General features: G+C 36.8%; 1 protein-coding gene across 2 annotated transcripts in view; it reads left to right on the forward strand.

The window, feature by feature from the left end:
- The window catches only part of LOC109341042 (exocyst complex component SEC8-like), a 33,441-nt gene extending 15,221 nt beyond the window's left edge, over positions 1-18,220 (forward strand). Inside the window, exons 15-29 of one of the 2 annotated variants that reach the window (XM_019578836.1) lie at positions 3,061-3,191; positions 3,289-3,338; positions 5,561-5,661; positions 8,388-8,500; positions 8,714-8,821; positions 10,185-10,382; positions 10,565-10,650; positions 14,989-15,169; positions 15,269-15,346; positions 16,834-16,935; positions 17,041-17,115; positions 17,346-17,441; positions 17,524-17,573; positions 17,649-17,735; positions 17,831-18,220. In XM_019578836.1, the coding sequence (XP_019434381.1) occupies positions 3,061-3,191; positions 3,289-3,338; positions 5,561-5,661; positions 8,388-8,500; positions 8,714-8,821; positions 10,185-10,382; positions 10,565-10,650; positions 14,989-15,169; positions 15,269-15,346; positions 16,834-16,935; positions 17,041-17,115; positions 17,346-17,441; positions 17,524-17,573; positions 17,649-17,735; position 17,831 (1,457 nt within the window). In that variant the 3' untranslated portion in view covers positions 17,832-18,220. Of the gene's footprint in view, positions 1-3,060; positions 3,192-3,288; positions 3,339-5,560; positions 5,662-8,387; positions 8,501-8,713; positions 8,822-10,184; positions 10,383-10,564; positions 10,651-14,988; positions 15,170-15,268; positions 15,347-16,833; positions 16,936-17,040; positions 17,116-17,345; positions 17,442-17,523; positions 17,574-17,648 lie in introns of both variants that reach the window. The other variant, XM_019578835.1, reaches the window with a different exon arrangement.

The following is an 18,220-nucleotide window of genomic DNA, read 5'->3' on the forward strand; positions in this document are numbered from 1 at the left end:
CTGTCTCTCTCTTCTCTTCATTATAACTCCTTTCTTTTCATGGTATCATGCCAACAATGGTTACTGCCACTGATCCTGGAATTTTTCCTCCTCCTTCCGCTTATGATTCTCCTGCTGCTTGTCCAATTCGTGCTTCTCCTCTACTTCTTACACTTCCTCTCTCTTCTACTATGCTCACTAAAAAGAACTAACCTAATTTGGAGGCAATATGTTCAAGCAGTGTTGAAATCCGATAGAGTAGAACGTTCTTATTTCTGATTTTCCTGATCAATTTCTCAGTGTTGATGATCAGGTTAACCTTCATTTCAATCCAGCCTTTCTTAGCTGGGAAGAACATCATCAATTGATCCTTGCATTGCTTCTGAATTCACTGTCTTGGGAAATTCAGCCTCGTGTTCTTGGATGCAAGCATTCTTGGGAACTTTGGCAAGAAATTCATGAATATTGCCAAGCTCATACTAAAGCTAGGGGTAGACAGTTATGTTCTCAGCTTCGTTCTATTACCAAAGGCTCTAGTTCAATTTCTGAGTACTTTATGCACATTAAGGAGATTGTTAATGATCTTAGCAAAGCCTGTTATTACTGCTGTTGAGGCTCAAAATGAGCTTCCAACTGTCCATGCTCTACGTTCTTTTCTTATCACATTTGAAGCTAGGCTGGAACGTAACAAAAATCGTTCTATTTCAGATGCAATGTCAGTTTCTCACAACTCAGTTTCTTCTGCTATACCTAATTCTACACAACTGCACTCATCTTTTAAACCTAATTCTCAACCTGATCATCCTGGTAGTCATTGTGGTGAATATCCAGGTGGTCCTATGTCTAAATTTCATGGAACAAGAGGTCGTGGTAGTTATCCTGGCAGTTATTGTGGTTCCAGAGGTCATCTACGTGGTGGAAGGAACTCATCAAGGGGCAATGGTTATTGCTATGATTTTTGTCATCGCTTTGGTCATGGCATCTCTTTCTGCTATTACCTTCCACTTTTGATGCATCTTACAACCTATTCTATGGTGCACCTCCTGGCTTTGGGTCTTATGCCACTACTTCCTATCCTTTTATGCCTAGACAAGCTCCTTCCTACAACAACAGCAAGTATCATGCTCCTTTCTCCCATCACAATACCTATCAGTCATCTTCATCCACTCCTCATTGACTCTTTGGACCTTCCCCACCTAATCACCATGTTTTAACAGCCTCCACTAGTGCTGACCAGGTCTGCTGATCCTGTTTGGTTCCCTGATTCTGGAGCAACGCGTCATCTTACAGCAGACTCCTCTCTAATTCAAGAACCAGTGGAGAAGTATCCTGCTGATAAAATTTACATGGGTAATGGTTCTGGTTTATCTATTAGAGCTTTTGGTCATTCTAAATTTCATACTACCTTTAATCCATGTACAACTTTACATCTTAATCAATTACTTCTTGTTCCATTCATCACTAAAAACTTAGTGTTTCTCAATTCTCTAAGGATAACTCTTTTTATTTTGAGTTCCATCCTAACCATTGCATTGTCAAATGTTAGGGTTCTGATCAAGTTTTGCTATGGGGACTCTTGCCAAAGAGGGACTCACCTTTCATGATCTACAACCTATCTCATCATCTAAGGATGTTTATGGTTCTTCAGTTGCACTACTTCATTCTTTCATTTGAATAATACTAATCATAAGCATTTTGTGCATACTAGTTCTGTTTCTGTACCTACTAGGTACTACGTCTTCTTATTTGTTATGGCATTGTCGTCTAGGACATGCTCATGACAAGGTAGTGAAAATATTTTTATAATTTAGCTTAGGGAAAATGACACTTGTATGGACGTCATAGTCTTTTCTGAGTGGTCCAGATGAATTCTACCATGGAGTCAGAGAGATTTGTGAGGATAGAGTATATATATTTTTCATTATTCTTTAGCTTTGTGCTACTCATTATTGACATAAAATAAGTTAGAACTACACTGTTACTGTATGGTTAGATTTTTGAAATCCATTGGATGAACATGTCACTTTGTGCATGATAAAGCCTAAAATGGTGCACTTTGGATATGCTAAGCATCACAATAACTCTAGTATATATATGCTTTGTGTTTTGTGGCATTTACCTCATAGCTTGAGTGTTTTGGTACCTTGTTATGCATTTTTACGCATAAATTTAGCTACCTATCAATTTATAGGATGAGTTACTTGTTGACGTATTATGGTTTCTCATATGCAGAGAGGCTGGGAAGCCTTGTTGCACTTCAGTTTTTCTTTTAGTGCTCCATTGATTTAGTTTTCTTTTGAAGGATATTGTTTGCTCCATACAGCTGTGCTTCCTTTTATTTTTTCTCTCTAATAAAATTTTGTTTCTATAACAGGAAAAGAAGCCAGTTTGGCATTTTATGTGGTTTTTTGATGAAGTTTCACTGTATTCACATGTATTTATGCACATACTGTTATGTCCGACTTTTTTGGCATGTTTTAACTATCGAGTTCCTTTATTAGAGGCTTAGAGCTTGTCCATAAAACATGCTATATGAATCTTATTACTATTATGATCTGGATAAGCAAGTTGTTAATGCGTAAGACTACTACTAGCTTATGATAATATGAAAATGAGCTATTACTGATATTTGGAACATTTGCCGTCTGGCTATTTATTTTTCTACAATTCTACATTTGTCCTCTCAGTTTATGAAGGTACTCCAGTTCTGTTAGTGTTTTTCTGACCTGAACCATGTATGCCAGCTTTTACTTTGTCAAATGTTTTTTTTATAAGGAAGGAATATTATTAGAAAAAGGGAGAAAGTTACAAGAGGACAAGAAATCCCCCTAAAGAGAAAAAAGGAGTAACTAGAAATTACTCAAAAAGGGGCATGGAACAAATGCTTGTTTCATATAATCATTCAGTTTACTTAATTCTTTATTTTTCCCTCTAGCAATTTGTGCTCTAATGATGATTCATGGTGTTACTATTCAACATCTTAGGTTATATCAGTTTTTGTTGTTTCTTTTGTTTATCATTATTTACTGCCAATTTCTTTTCTCATTTTCAACATCTGTTTCTGATTGCATTGATACTCAGGAGTTGATCTTGTTCGCCAAGGATGGAGTAGGAAGGGTCCCAATGTGGTGCAAGAGGGTTATGGTTCTGCAGCAGTTTTACCCGAGGAAGGCATATATTTAGCAGCATCTGTATACCGACCTGTGCTTCAGGTGTTAAATATTGGACTGCTACTCTCCTTCCTGTAAAGTTTATATCACGTTCCTTACACTTTGTTTGACGGCTTTCCTGACCATATTGTTGGTACAGTTCACAGATAAAGTTGCATCAATGCTGCCAGCAAAGTATTCCCAACTTGGGTGAGCTTAAAACCATTGGATCATTTCTCATTTGTTCAACTTCTTTATTTTGTGATTTTTCCTCTGTGAAACTAAAATGCTGCTGTTTGTTTATGTTTTACTTTTTATTCTTCAGGAATTTTTTTTTGCTTTCTGTGCGCCTTGATAAGTCTGGACATGTGCCTGTTTGTTTTTCTTTATCTTACATCACTAATGTTGGATTCTACATTAAATATTTAGCGCTACAATGTTGAGTACATAAATACTTACTATGGTTGAAAGCAATGTTTTAAGAGCAGAATGAATCGAGTATTTGTCGAGCTAAAGTTTTGAATGAAATTGTTGTATAAAAGTAATTTTTTTAACGTGAAAGAGAGTAGATTCAAGGCATAGGTATTTGTGTTAATCAATCTATTACCTGGTCTGGTTCCCAGCTAATTGATTAATGTAAGAAGAACAAAGTGAGAGAGTTGAAGAGAAAAGAGAGAACTGAATATGATTTTGTCATTGAAAAGATTATTGTGTTTCTACTATTGAGCTTGGTATTTAATACCTGCAGTTGCGGTAACCGCTGCTCTATAAATTAACAAACTGAATCAAGAATGTGGTTGATAAGTCACATCACATCTTTTCCTTGTCAGTGTCAAAACAAAACACTCAAATTGTGATAGCATGGTAATTGTAGGCCTAAAACACATTATAATAATAGTTTAGGGTATTCATATCTATCAATTATGTACTCAAGGCATTGCTAGCCATCCTTTTCTTACTCCTCTTTGCTAAAACTAGTACCTTACAATTTCAACAGCAATCATTGGAGGGATTATGGCATACTAAATGTCCATCAAAAATTGAATCCAGCACCTCCTGGCTCCTTGCAATTTGAAAGTTTTGCGAGAAGGATTGAGCGCTTACCCACTTCAGTTTTGCGACAAAATTGAAGTTCAGTAACAGAGGCTCTAATACCATGATAGAAATTCAGGGTTTAGAATTTTAGGTAGGAAAAAAGGACAGAGAGAAAGACTTTGATGTTTGCAAAATATGAAGCACTAACACAGATTGAAATAGTGATGTGTGGTGATGAAGGTTTCACTTCCTTGCAGTGCTTGCCTCATGGCTGTTTCTTTATTTTTATTATTATTTTATAATTAAAGAAGTTTTATTATATGAGAAGAGGATAGTACAAGAGAAGTGGATAGTACATCCTCACGAAGAACAAAAAAGAAAGAGAAACTAAAAGTAAGAGGTAGAGCAATGCAACAAAGCATGCCAATCCCTTTGCAATTCTACCATAGAAACCCCACACAAACAAAACCTTGGGCAGATTGAGCACCAAAGGGATGCCAAAAGTGTGAGCCTCTTCCAAACAAAGTCTAAAGACGTGAAGGGGTCTCTAAAGATAGGTTACTTTCCAACTGTATACACCAAATAACAGCAAAACCGACCACTGCCACTAAATTTGGCATCTTTATGAGAACCAAAGCCTCTAAATCTAGTAAGGAGGAAAGTGTGCAGCTCTATAGGGCAGACTGATAAGGCTTCCGTTGTTAATATGCAGAGGAATTAGATCTGTTGATTTTATATTCTTCTTTCTTTTGTTTTTCTTTCATTTTTTCTGATTTTTATTTGGGAGGCTTCCCTATTACTTCTGTGTCTTTCCTATTTAATACATTTCTTTCACTATTACAACCGCGGCGTGGGTGGGGGACTTTAGAAGGCCTATTATTGTGCCAAAGAGTGTTTGTTACTTGGATAGATTCCCCTTAACAAACTGATTCAATTGGAGTGCAGATCTTCAGAACTAGCCTGTTTATTTCTGGTGTTACTTTGCTGTTAAATTTGGCATGTTCACTTTCCCTTCCTTTTTCTAACTGTGGTTACATGTATCTTTTCTCTGTACATTCTCTAGTTGTTTGATTCTGACCAAATAATTAAACTTACATTAGCATAATATTGTGCCAAAGAGTGCTTTGCTACTTGGATAGCTTCCCTTTAACAAACTGATTTAATTGGGTGCAGATCTTCAAAACTATCCTGTTTAATTCTTGGTGTTTGTTTGCTGTTAATTTTTGCATGTTCACTTTTCCTTCCTTTTTCTAACTGTGGTTATATGTATTTTTTTCTTGTACATTCTCTTGCTGATTGATTCTTACCAAGTAATTAAACTTATTTTTAAGCTCAATTTTGTTGCTTTCCAACTCATTGATGTTAGTTTGTGGTATTTTCAAATTTCTGTATTGAAGGAATGATGGGCTGCTAGCTTTCGTGGAGAACTTTGTGAAAGACCACTTTTTACCTACTATGTTCGTAGACTACCGAAAAGGCGTACAGCAAGCCATATCAAGCAAGTACTTTAGACTGTTAATTTCTGTATCTCTTGTTTTAGAAGCCTTGCTTGGCTCACTGTGTGTTCTTCTGTGCTTATTAACTTTTGTCTTGAAAGATCTGAGTAGTCAATTATGCATTAAAGAATATCGAAGTTAGCTTTGTCTGAATTGTTTTATGTAAAGACCCATTCTCATGAATCGAAGGTTATCTTAACAATACTCCAGTAATAAATATATTTTATCCAGCTCAAAATGTATTAGAGATCACGTGTCAAATTGAAACTTGGTTTCAATTATAACACGTGTTCTTGGTTTAGCTCTAACTGTTAAAATAGTTAGAGGTTTGTTTTCTGTTACTGATTATTCAGTAACTATTTTTCTAGTTAGTTATAGGGGGTGAGTAATTCCTCACCTTCCTTTTGGCCTCTGTTTTGATTCCTATAAATAGGGATCCCCTTTGTTGATATCAATTCAATAAAATTACAATTCAGAAGAATTCTGTTAAAAGCATATACTCTTTGTTTTCTTTTCTTATCTTTTTACATGGTATCAATCGCTTTAATGGCCACCGCCACCGATCCTTCCTCGCCTCCTTCACATGCTTCTGCCCCTCCTATTAGGGCTCTCTCTCTTCCTATCCCTCAAACCAAGCTCAGTGAGAAGAACTATCTCACTTGGAGTCAATTCATGATTGTTGTCCTCAAATCTAACAGAGCAATTAGGTTCATCAACCCTACTGAAATTCCCCACAGATTCCTCTCAGAGTATGACAGAAATCAACACAACATCAATCCAAGCTTCCTTAGTTGGGAAGAACAAGATCAAACAGTCTTTTATTGGATCCTCAACTCCATTTCAGAATCTTTACAACCACGTGTTATTGGTTGCACATCTTCAAGTCAAATTTGGGATGAACTACATGCCTTCTGCAATGCTCACACTAAAGCAAGAAGCAGACAACTTCGAGCCCAACTACGTACCATATCTCAAGGATCTCACACCATCTCTGATTACATTTCCAGAATCAAGGTTATTTCTGATTCTCTTGCCTTTATAGGTACTCCTATTTCCATGCCTGAACACATAGACTGCATTCTTGATGGTCTTGGAGAAGAATTTCAACCTGTGATTACAGCAGTTGAAAGCTAGATTGAACCTCCATCTATCAATGACCTAGAGCAGTTCTTACTCACCTTTGAATCAAGACTTCTCAAAAACAAGAACAAGGCCATTTCTGATGCCTTATCTGCCAACATAGCAACAACTCCATCTTCAACCCAATCCCCTAATTCTGTCTCTTCCCCTGGACACTTTCCTCCTCCTTATATTCAACCAAGGTCTCCTTCTCACAACAGATATGACTCCAGACCTCCACCTTTCAGCAATGGACCATGTGGTGATGACATGTTCTGGAAGAAGAAATGGAAAATTTTCTCGAGGAAGCAGACCTCTAGGGAGGTTTGTTAGTTCATTCTTTTGCACATATTTCAACCGTCCAGGTCATGACATCTCCTGGTGCTACTATGCTAATCACGACTTACCAAATCCCTATCCCTATCAACCATATCCATCCCAATTCCCACCCACACCACCTCCCCCAACTTACCTCAGGAACTCAAGACCTGATCCAAACACATTCCTCTAAACCTCTCAACCAATTCACTGGCTACACCCCTCATTACCCCTCTAACCCTTACTCCTCATATTATCCATCCTCTAGCTACAATCCTAGAACCCCCTTTCCTCAATATGCCACAAGTCCTAACCCCAATTACACTCATAACAGAAACCCACCATATGCAATGAATGTCACCACTGATGACTTTGAAACCAAACACCCTCTCTGGTTTCCAGACTCAGGTGCTACAAATCACATCACTTCTGACCCTTCACTTGTTCATCATCTAAATGAGCAATTTGGCCCAGAACACTTGTACATGGGTAATGGTACTAAAGCTCTTATCTCTTACAGTGGTACTACTTCCTTTGTCTCTTCTATTAATTCTCAATTTTATCTTTACAAAATTTACTTCTAGTCCCCACCATAACAAAAAATTTAATCAGTGTCTCACAATTTGCTAAGGATACTGCTTGCTATTTTGAATTCCATCCTAACGAATGTTTTGTTAAAACATAGGGTTCTAACATAATCCTCCTCAAAGGGTCTCTCACCTCAGAGGGCTTATATCCATTCCAGAGTCTTTATCCTGCCCTCACACTCATTACCAACAGGGTACTGTAGAACGCAAACATAGGCACATTGTTGAAACTGGATTAACCATGTTAGCCCATGCTAGTTTACCCTTATCCTTATGGGAATATGCCTTCACCACTGCTGTTTTTCTTATAAACAGATTGCCCTCCCCTACTCTTAATCACAAATCACCATTTTTTCTTTTGTTCGGTACTAACCCTGAGTATACTGCCCTAAGAATCTTTGCGTGTGCATGCTTTCCACTACTCAGACCCTATAACACACACAAACTTGACTACAGATCCACTGAGTGTACCTTTCTGGGATATTGATCAACCCATAAGGGATACAAATGTGTGTCCAAGGATGGCAGGTTGTATATCTCGAAGGATGTAACCTTCAATGAAACTATGTTCCCCATAATGCCTTTTGTAGCCTTCTTTTATATTAAAATGGAGTATAAATGTTGACAACTGCTTGACAAGTTCGTAGTTATTGCCCAAATCATAAGTTTGTTTTAATATTTGATCTTTGCATATAAACCTTTAGGTCCCGCTGCATTTCGTCCAAGGGCACATGTGGTCACTTCTTACACTCCATCAATTGAAAATGGTCGACCTGTATTACAAGGACTGTTGGCTATCGATTATTTGACAAAGGAGGTACGTTTAATTTTAATAAGTATCTTAATATGTAAGGTAGATTATAATTTATTTTTTATTCTTCTATATTGAAGACGGGTGATATTATGCCTGTACTAGTGAGGTTTGGAGTTCAGTCATTATTTTATTGACTATATTTGGTATATAGTTTCATCTGATACTTGTAGACATGGATATTTTCCCCTTCTAGACGTTTGCATCTAATTTGTACAGGTGCTTGGCTGGGCACAAGCAATGCCCAAATTTGCTAATGATCTAGTGAAGTATGTGCAAACTTTTTTGGAGAGGACTTATGAAAGATGTCGGACTTCATACATGGAGGTATTTTGTTTCCTTTTTGAATAAAAACTTTCATTAGAATTGTTAAGTGTTAAAGTCCCACATCAATTGAGTATACGAGTGAAGAGCCATTTATATTTACCTTGGCAACCCTCCTCCTATGACCTAGCTTTTAGGTAGAGTTAGGCCTAGTATTCTGATAAGAAACAAAAGAAATTATATAACGGTTATAACCATGAAAACAGTACACAATTCTCCAACGATATATGTATAAAACAGAACACAAACAGCAGCATTAAACAACCACCTGTTAGCACCGTAGTGAAGCAAAGAACACAGTTCTAGGAGTTAAATCCTTGCTGCTTCTATTCTTCATTAATTGAAGTAACTTCAGCACAGAATTTATATAACCATGAGTTAGGCCTAGTATTCTGATAAGAAACAAAAGAAATTATATAACCATGAAAACAGTACACAATTCTCCAATGATATCTGTATAAAGCAGAACACAAACAGCAGCATTAAACAACCACCTGTTAGCACCATAGTGAAGCAAAGAACACAGTTCTAGGAGTTCATCCTTGCTGTTCCTATTCTTCATTAATTGAAGTAACTTCAGCACAGAATATATATTGTGCCTGCGCCTTGCATGAGTGGGTGTGATAGGAATATAAGTCCATTTTGTGTCTGTGCCTTGTTAAAGTATTGATGTCCAACAACAGTTGATAATATGAGCCAAGGGCTACTTATAAAAACTCATGCAATCCTCTCCCTATGAGATAGTTTCTGGGATGGTGTTAAGCCTAATTATTCAAACATGGTATCATAGCCAACCTCGACGATGGTCACCACATATGTTCATTCCTGCAAAATTCCACGCTTTAGATGGGTCATTCATGGACGTAAAGGGGAGTGTTAAAGTATTGAAGTCCAACATCAATTGATAATATGAGGTGATGGCCATTTATAATAACTTGGGAAATCCTCCCCTTATGAGCTAGCTTTTAGGGCAGTATTAGGTCTAATTATTCTGACACACCTAATTGCTTAAGCTCTTGGGCTGGGTTGGTTATCGAGATTGTTAAATATAAAATCGTTTATGTGCACAAACATAACAGGTTAAGTGCTTAGGAGAGTTGTCCTTGACATACCTATAAATAGTTGTTTGTCTTGTATAGTGGCCTACTTGTGTTGCTATTTAGAATTATATTTGTTTTGTCTCTCCCATCCCACTTTGTTTTGTCAATTAAAAAATGGTAGCCCAGTGCACAAGACTTCCACTTAGTGTGGTCTGGGAAGTGTGGATGTACTCAGCCTTACCCCTACAAGTGAAGAAGTTGTTTCCAGGATTTGAACCCGTGACCTCATGACCACTTTGTTTCGTCAATTGTTAATTATATTTCAGGCTGTTCTTGAGAAGCAGAGTTATATGCTTATTGGGAGGCATGATATTGAGAAATTGATGAGGCTTGACCCCTCCAGTGCATTTTTACCAAATCTGCCTGGCCAGTTTAACATGGAGAATAATTCCTCGGATGTTGAAACAATTGAGGCTGAATTGGAACTAAGTGAATTACTGCTGAATTTGCGTCCTATTAAGCAGGTTTGTATCTGCGTTCATACGGACGACAAGTTATTATTCTTATTAATATAACTAATATAGTTTTGCGTATTTAATTTTACTGACCTATAAGGATATGGATTTTAGTTGTGCATTATTGTGAAAACTCCTTTCCCATCTATTTGTTATGATTCTCCAGTGACTTTATATTGTTTTTGATCCAGGAATACTTGATCCATGATGACAACAAACTTATTTTGTTGGCATCTCTTAGTGATTCATTGGAGTATGTTGCAGACTCTATTGAAAGGTGGGTTTTCTATGTGCTGTGCAATCTATACAATGTTGTAATTTGTGAATGCTGTGTGTATAAAGCATTTTATATGCAAGGTAGTCAAAGTTGTGACTTGGATTTAGAAATCACATAATTCTACAAGTTTTGGTTGATGGGATGATGCTCCCAGCAAGAAACTGGGTCTGTGCTTGTTTGTCACTGTGACCTCACTGACATGGGATGGTGACCTGTGTGCAACTGGTTTGGTACAACAGCGCTGAGGTTTGGAGTGGGTTGTCTGTGAGAGTGGGTGTTGGGTTTGCATCTGAGCTAGGTCTCTATGCTGCTTATTTATATGCATTCTTGAATATAATTTTATATTATAGATAGGTAGGACCCTATGTATCGTGTTATGCTCTATCATTTTACATATCTTACTTCCCAGTCCAATTCTAGGTAGGATTTCTGACTTTTGCAGCCTTGAACATGAGTTGTTAGAAAACTCATGCTTTTCTGTAAAGAGAGATTCTTAGAACTGAATCTGCATTTCTTATTACTTCCTTATTGAATGATTACTGAGATGTTGAGTGAGTATTTATAGACTCACATAGCACAAGATAGCTAGCTGTCATGATAAAAGATGACAACTCATGCTTAACTAATTTGTTCTCTAAGCCTAGCCTAACTATTATAGTTACAATAGTTACTAACTACTTCTGTTTCTCTAATACACCCCTCTGAAGCTGAGAGTGGTTGACCAAACTCAGAATCTGTCACTTGGAGTTGCTATCTCAGATAAGATGGCTTTGTGTAATTTGCAGACTAGAGTCCTATCTCCATGCTGAAACCCTATTGGTTGTTGCATATATACTTCATCAAGAAATCCATTTAGGAAGGCATTGTTTATATCTAGTTGTTCAAGATGCCAGTGAAAAATAACAGCTAGAGTTAATAGGATTCCGATAGCAATAAGTTTAACAACTGAGAAAAGTTTCATTATAATCAATCCTTGTTCTTTATGAAAACCTTTGGCAACAAGTCCAGCTTTGTACTTATTGACTGTCCCATCAGGATTTTCCTTTATTCTAAGGACCCTCTTGCAACCTATGACCTGTTTTTGAGGTGGTATAGGAACAAGAGACCAGATGCCCAATTTTAGCGAAGTATCATATTCATCCTTCATGACCTGCTGCCAAACAGGGTCAGTAAGAGCCAGTTTAGCACTTGTAGGTTTCAGTTTGAACAAGAGCCATGGGTACAATGGTTTTGAAAATACCAGACTTGGGTCTTGTTTGCATAGGATGCAGAGAGGAAGAAGTAGGAGGAGGAGGAGGATTAGGAGAAACAAAAGGTAAAGGTGTTAGAGACTGAGAAGATGATGAAACAAAAGGTTAACTTGCTAAGGGAATTGCAGTAGGAGTAGGAACAAAGTTATTTGAAACAGGAGTAGGCATACTAGTTGAAGGTGAAGATGGGAATTGAGAAAATGTAAAGAAGGACCTTGGCTAAATGTGAGAAGAGGTGATAGAATTAGATGAGTAGGGACAATTTGATGATGTAGATCAGTAGATGCATGATGAAACTCCATTTCATTAAACGAGACCATCCTTTTATGATAAGCATTTGTTCCCTTTTATGATCAGGAGAATGTCCTAAGATTGTGCATTCTGTAGATCTAAATTCAAGTTTATGCTTATTTTAGGGTCTAAGTAGTGAAAAACAAGCACAATCGAAAACTCCTAGAGTAGAGTAATCAGGAGATTGTCCAAAGAGTAAGAAAAAGGGTGACTTATGATTCAAGGAGACAATTTTATTACCAACGGGAATATTAAAAAGGCGTGAGAACATGATTAACAATTGTCTCTTGGGCATGACCCAACCTAGAATGACATAGAAAATAAGGAGGGGAAGTACTATTTGCATATATTGGAGAATTAGAACAAAGGAACCAACATCATTAGGTATTGTTTTAGAAGCAAGAGAGCAATCAACAGAGGACTGACGAAGCAGATCATGAAATGTAGAGTCCCTCTGGAGTGTTATATCCCCTAAGCAAATCCTGATTAGTATCCTGAGATTTGACAAGAAGAAGATTATTAAGTGATACAATGACTTTAGATCCAGAAGGAGAATGGAAATATGTTCTACCACTATGTTTAATAGGGACACAAGCACTATTGCCCATATAGATGTGTTCTGAGCCAAAATGTTTTGTAGGCTCATGCACTAGTGCACTATCTGTTGTTAAGTGATTACCTCTTGAATCTCGATGCCAAGCAAGAGGCTTAGGTTCCTTTTCAGCAGTGCTATCAGTCACAACATTGAGATTGTAGTATGATGCAACCATGGGTCCAAGTCCCAAGTCCACTAGTAGAGGAGCTAGACAGATGATTGAAAATTGAGGAGGCATGCCTAACATTGCAGGAGAACCAGTAGATTGAGCATGAAAATTTGGAGGCAAGGAATACAAATTGAAGTTTGGGCTTGAATGAGGTAGTGCATAAAAAGAGTTGTGTTGATGTGGAGCATAGCCAGAGGAGCAGGGCATGGATATACTATAGTAAGAGGTGTACAAAAGGCCATCCTTCTAACCATAAGGTTCACAATAGCATTGTGCCATGTCATGTCCAAAACGGTTACAAAAGTCACACCAAAAACTTCCATAATGTAGGAAATAGCAACCACCGCATCTGCACACATGGTTGCCACGATAACCTCTATAGAATTGAGTTGAGGGATTGTCCGTACGAAAGGAACCACACGATGGTGTAAGATGAGTAGGAAGATGAGGACTCATTGAATTAGGGCACATTTGAGAAGAAACCGATGTTTAAGAATGTGACAGCCACAATGTTAGCAAACAATGCATCCGATAACGTTTTGTGAATATTTTTCTCCAACCTAGATTCAAACGTGAGGAGGAATTGCTTCAAATCATTGATCGATGGCTAGAATTGCGTTGAGGGATTGTCCGTACGAAAGGAACCACACGATGGTGTAAGATGAGTAGGAAGATGTGGACTCATTGGATTAGGGCACATTTGAGAAGAAACTGATGTTTGAGAATGTGACAGCCACAATGTTAGCAAACAATGCATCCGATAATGTTTTGTGAATATTTTTCTCCAACCTAGATTCAAAGTGAGGAGGAATTGCTTCAAATCATTGATCGATGGCGGTTCTACTCGACTCTCTATAGTTGTAATAACCGATTGGGATTGGAGCTCCAATTGAGATCAAATAATCTGTAGTTACCTTGATACGTATGAAAAACTCAATAAGTGAGTTGGATCCTTGAGAAATTTGACGAAGTTGAGAATGTAACTGGCGACTTCATGCTTTCATCTATGAATTACATAGAGCATGAATTTCTTCCCACAGTTGCCATGAAAGTATGCATCCAGCAACCATGCAACTATCGTTTTATGTTGTTCCTCCTAGCTTAGGAGGCTAGGATTGACACAACTAAGAAGATAATCCTCCTCACTTAGAAATCATTGAGGAATCTCTAGAGCAATTACTAAGCAGAAGGTGAGATTAGACTTGAGAACAGCCTCATCAAATTGTAGCCATATGAGAAATGGTGGTGAAGCATCAATAGCAGTTGGCGTAGTTACATTAGTTACTAACTAGTAATTACTTATTTTTCTCAAATATTTTCTGAGGGCATTTAGCAGAGCGAAAGATACATTGTACCTTCCCAATGATGCACTGATTTGTTCAGTATTAAATTTCAACTGTAACGCAATTAAAGTTAGCAGGAGATACAGATAGGAGTATTATTATATCAAAAGTATTTTGAGACCCTCAATAATATTTTTAGAGCATTATGACATCGTTCAGTCTATGCAGCTGACTCCACCCATTAGGGTAAAGGCGACTGTGCTATCAATTTTTAGTTTTGGTGGTTTAAAGTTCAAATACAGGATTTTGTAGAATTTGCTTTTCACTTGTCATTTAATATTGAATGGTGTTTCTGTTTTGGCACAAAAGTCAGTAGTAGTCAATATGTTGGTATAACTAAATGACGCCCAGTCCACCTACCCAACATGTCATTATTTTTGGGAAGTTTTTTTCTTGGTTGGAGTTTGTATTGCCGCTTTTCATGAAACTATAATCTCTTTCTCTAGATCATACTTACCAAGATGTCTTGGAAGCAATTTGCTATGATTGCTTCTAGATAATTGTCTTTTGACTTTTAACATCTGGACCAAGTAAATATTTGAATGATACTTGACAAGCAGTGTGGTGTTGAGTTTTTTGTATTTGTTTCTAAATGAAAGAAATTGGGCCTCATATACTCAAGTAAATCCCTGTTTTCCAAATCTTAGGCCAGTATTTTTATGGTACTTAAAATTCTTGTGCGATTTGCAGACTTGGACAGACCACTCAAAAGGCATCAAATCATGTTGAAGGAAAATACCATCACAGTCATTCAGACAGTGCACCTGCAAGGAGTCTAGCATCATTTGCTCAAGATTATAGGAAGTTGGCAGTTGATTGCCTAAAGGTTTTACGCATAGAGATGCAATTGGAGACAATATTTCATATGCAGGTTTGTCTCTTCCAATGTTGATTGCCTCTAATTGTAGAAGGAATAAGAGTTCAATAGTTAACTGTTTCCCACTTAACTGAGCATCACAATTTTGAGCAGGAAATGTCAAATACAGAATACTTGGATGACCAAGATGCTGAAGAGCCAGATGACTTCATTATTTCACTCACTGCACAGGTGTGTTTTTCTATCGCTGTATATTATTGTCTTAACGAACACTCTTAGTTGGCGCTGGGTATTTTAAGTTTGTTATAGAGGAATATGCTTTCTCTTTTGAAGTGGTTTGATAGTTTCTGTCTAGACAGCATAGCCTTAGGAGGATTCATGATCAATTTTGATCATCATGTTTTACAATTTTCTTCTTAATGAATTCATCGAAAAATAAATTGGGGCATGATTCTAATATAAGAACTCCTGGTTCACAAATTTTCCATTACGGGTGTTAGAAAAAACTTGACATCTGGATTTCCACTTGTTAGCCTTGTAATTGTAAAATAGTATATATTAATACATCATCCTTTGTGTCTAACCATCATGCAAGTCCATCTTTTCTGCTTTGCTTATTTCTTTCAAAAGTAATTAAAGTCAGGATTTATGGGTTAACCCATTTTAAACATTCTTTGCACATCACGTTATTTTTTCAAAATTGGGTCTAATTCCAAACCAGTAGCTAACTTGTAAGGGGAGGGTTGCTCAAGTCACTATAAAGGGTTCTTTACTCGTTTACTCAGCCGATCTGATGAGGGACCTTAACACTTGATAGCATTATTTACTGTATGCTCCTATTACTAAATAACTTCTACCTTACTATTTTCATATTTTCATATTTTACTAGACCATCCAATCATATAATCATTTACAATAATACACACACAAACATATATATATATATATAATGTTAAAAAAATTATACACGACAGTAATGTGCAGGGATTTTCCACTTTCTAGTTGAGAAGGTAAAATTATTTGGAGAATAGATTAATTCAGATGTTGTAGAGTATGACGTTGGAAGACTTTTTTTCATTCTTATCTGACATTGCAGTGATTGTTAAAATAGCTTTTCTCAACTCCTATTTGGCATTAGAATCTAGTCTGGCCACATTGTTAATTAAAAGTATAACAATTTAGAGGCCTCCGATTAAGAAGAGAGTAATTCAAGGAATCATACCCAGCACTGATTGTAGAATCAATCCTGCCATCACGAAGACTGCACAATCTTGCTGAATGAGTTTATAAATTTTATCATCATCATTGGAAGAAATTTTACAATATGCTGACTTGGCTAACTTGTGCTGTGAGGTTTTAGTCATGAAACCCTACAGGGTATACTTCTAAATTCTAATACAAAACCAACAAGTGTCATATGGATACTACCAGATTAAACTTTGAGAGCATACCCTATCCTGAATTTATGTTCCTTGGCTAGGGATTTGTGGGAATTACTAAAATACTCACTTTTTAGAAGGTTTTAGCTTGTAATAGTAGATTACTAGACCTTCTAAATTCTAATCCACAATTCCAAATAGGAAAAACTGGAGTATTACTACCAAACCCAATTTCAAAACGAAACAGACAATAACTGCAGTATACCCAAGATGTAGCATATGCTTGTGCAATTCAAATTTCAAACCATTTATCTTTACTTTTTTTAATGGAATCCCCAGATAACTCGAAGAGATGAGGAAATGGCTCCTTTTATTTCAAATGCAAAGCGGAATTACATATTTGGTGGAATTTGTGGGGTTGCAGCACATACATCTATTAAGGTATGGATGTGCCTGTTCATATTTTGAGCTGTATTTTCAACTAAAGCACTTGTGTCATTTCCTTGCCTTCACTGCTAATGAGTGGGTGTGGTTATTACTTTTTAGGCTTTGGAGGATATGAAGTCTATTAATCTTTTTGGTGTTCAGCAAATATGTCGAAACACTATTGCATTGGAACAGGTAATTAATCTTGTTCCGGCTATTTCTCATTAAGTTATCATCATATGCACCCCCATGCAAAACAAGAAGTAATTTTTTTTGCATATGATACATATTTGGAAGAATTAGAAAATTTTATACACGATAAATTCAGAGCGATTGAATATGAGAATTAGAACTTGAAAAAAGCGGACTTAAAAATATCACCTAATTGAATTTGACAGCAATTACAATTATGACTGGTGTTACAGGCACTAGCTTCTATTCCGTCCATAAACAGTGAAGCAGTTCAACAGAGATTAGATCGAGTTCGCACCTACTATGAACTATTAAACATGCCATTTGAGGCAAGTCCACTAAACTAGTAGCTTCATGTTGATTGTAATTTGTCATGTCATCTTTAACTTTGTTTTCCTATTCCTATCACAGGCCTTGCTTGCCTTCATTACAGAACATATGCACTTGTTTTCCCCTGCAGAGTAAGTTGATACCATATGTGGTTATTATATTTTACCATTTTATGTAATTTTACTATTGACACTATATTTCCACAGATATGCCAACCTTCTTAATGTTCAGGTCCCTGGAAGGGAGATTCCTCTTGATGCACAGGATCGAGTATCTGAAATATTATCCCTTTAGTGTGTTCATTTATTTGTTTCTATTCCAGTGTTTGTTTTCGACGCTTGCTGCTTGCATCATATAGAACTTCGATTCATATTTCTGATCAACTCGGATGCAACAAGCCGATGCAGATGTCCAATTTTACATGAAGTTACAACTGAATAAGCCACTAGTTATAAGATGGCTTTGATTCTACCTCATGATAGCAGTTCCATTTTTTCATCGTTTGCTTGTTCAGTAATTTATAATGTGCTATCAATATTTGGCTGCTGCTGCTTTCGGTTTAGGTTAAATATATCTCTCCAGGGTTGAGTGAGTGTGATGAGGAAATCACTTGTATATTTTTCTGGCCAAATATATTTTTATAATTTCTTTCTCATTACAATTGTGAGGCCTATTTCACTAAATAAGTGAAATTTTGTCCAATTGGAAGACCCTATTGTTTTTAAATCTGACATGCTCTTGCCGTTAATTTATGATATTGAACTTGTTTTATCTTTTA

Source organism: Lupinus angustifolius, unplaced genomic scaffold, assembly GCF_001865875.1.
Source record: "Lupinus angustifolius cultivar Tanjil unplaced genomic scaffold, LupAngTanjil_v1.0 Scaffold_332, whole genome shotgun sequence".
Lineage (NCBI taxonomy): Eukaryota > Viridiplantae > Streptophyta > Magnoliopsida > Fabales > Fabaceae > Lupinus > Lupinus angustifolius.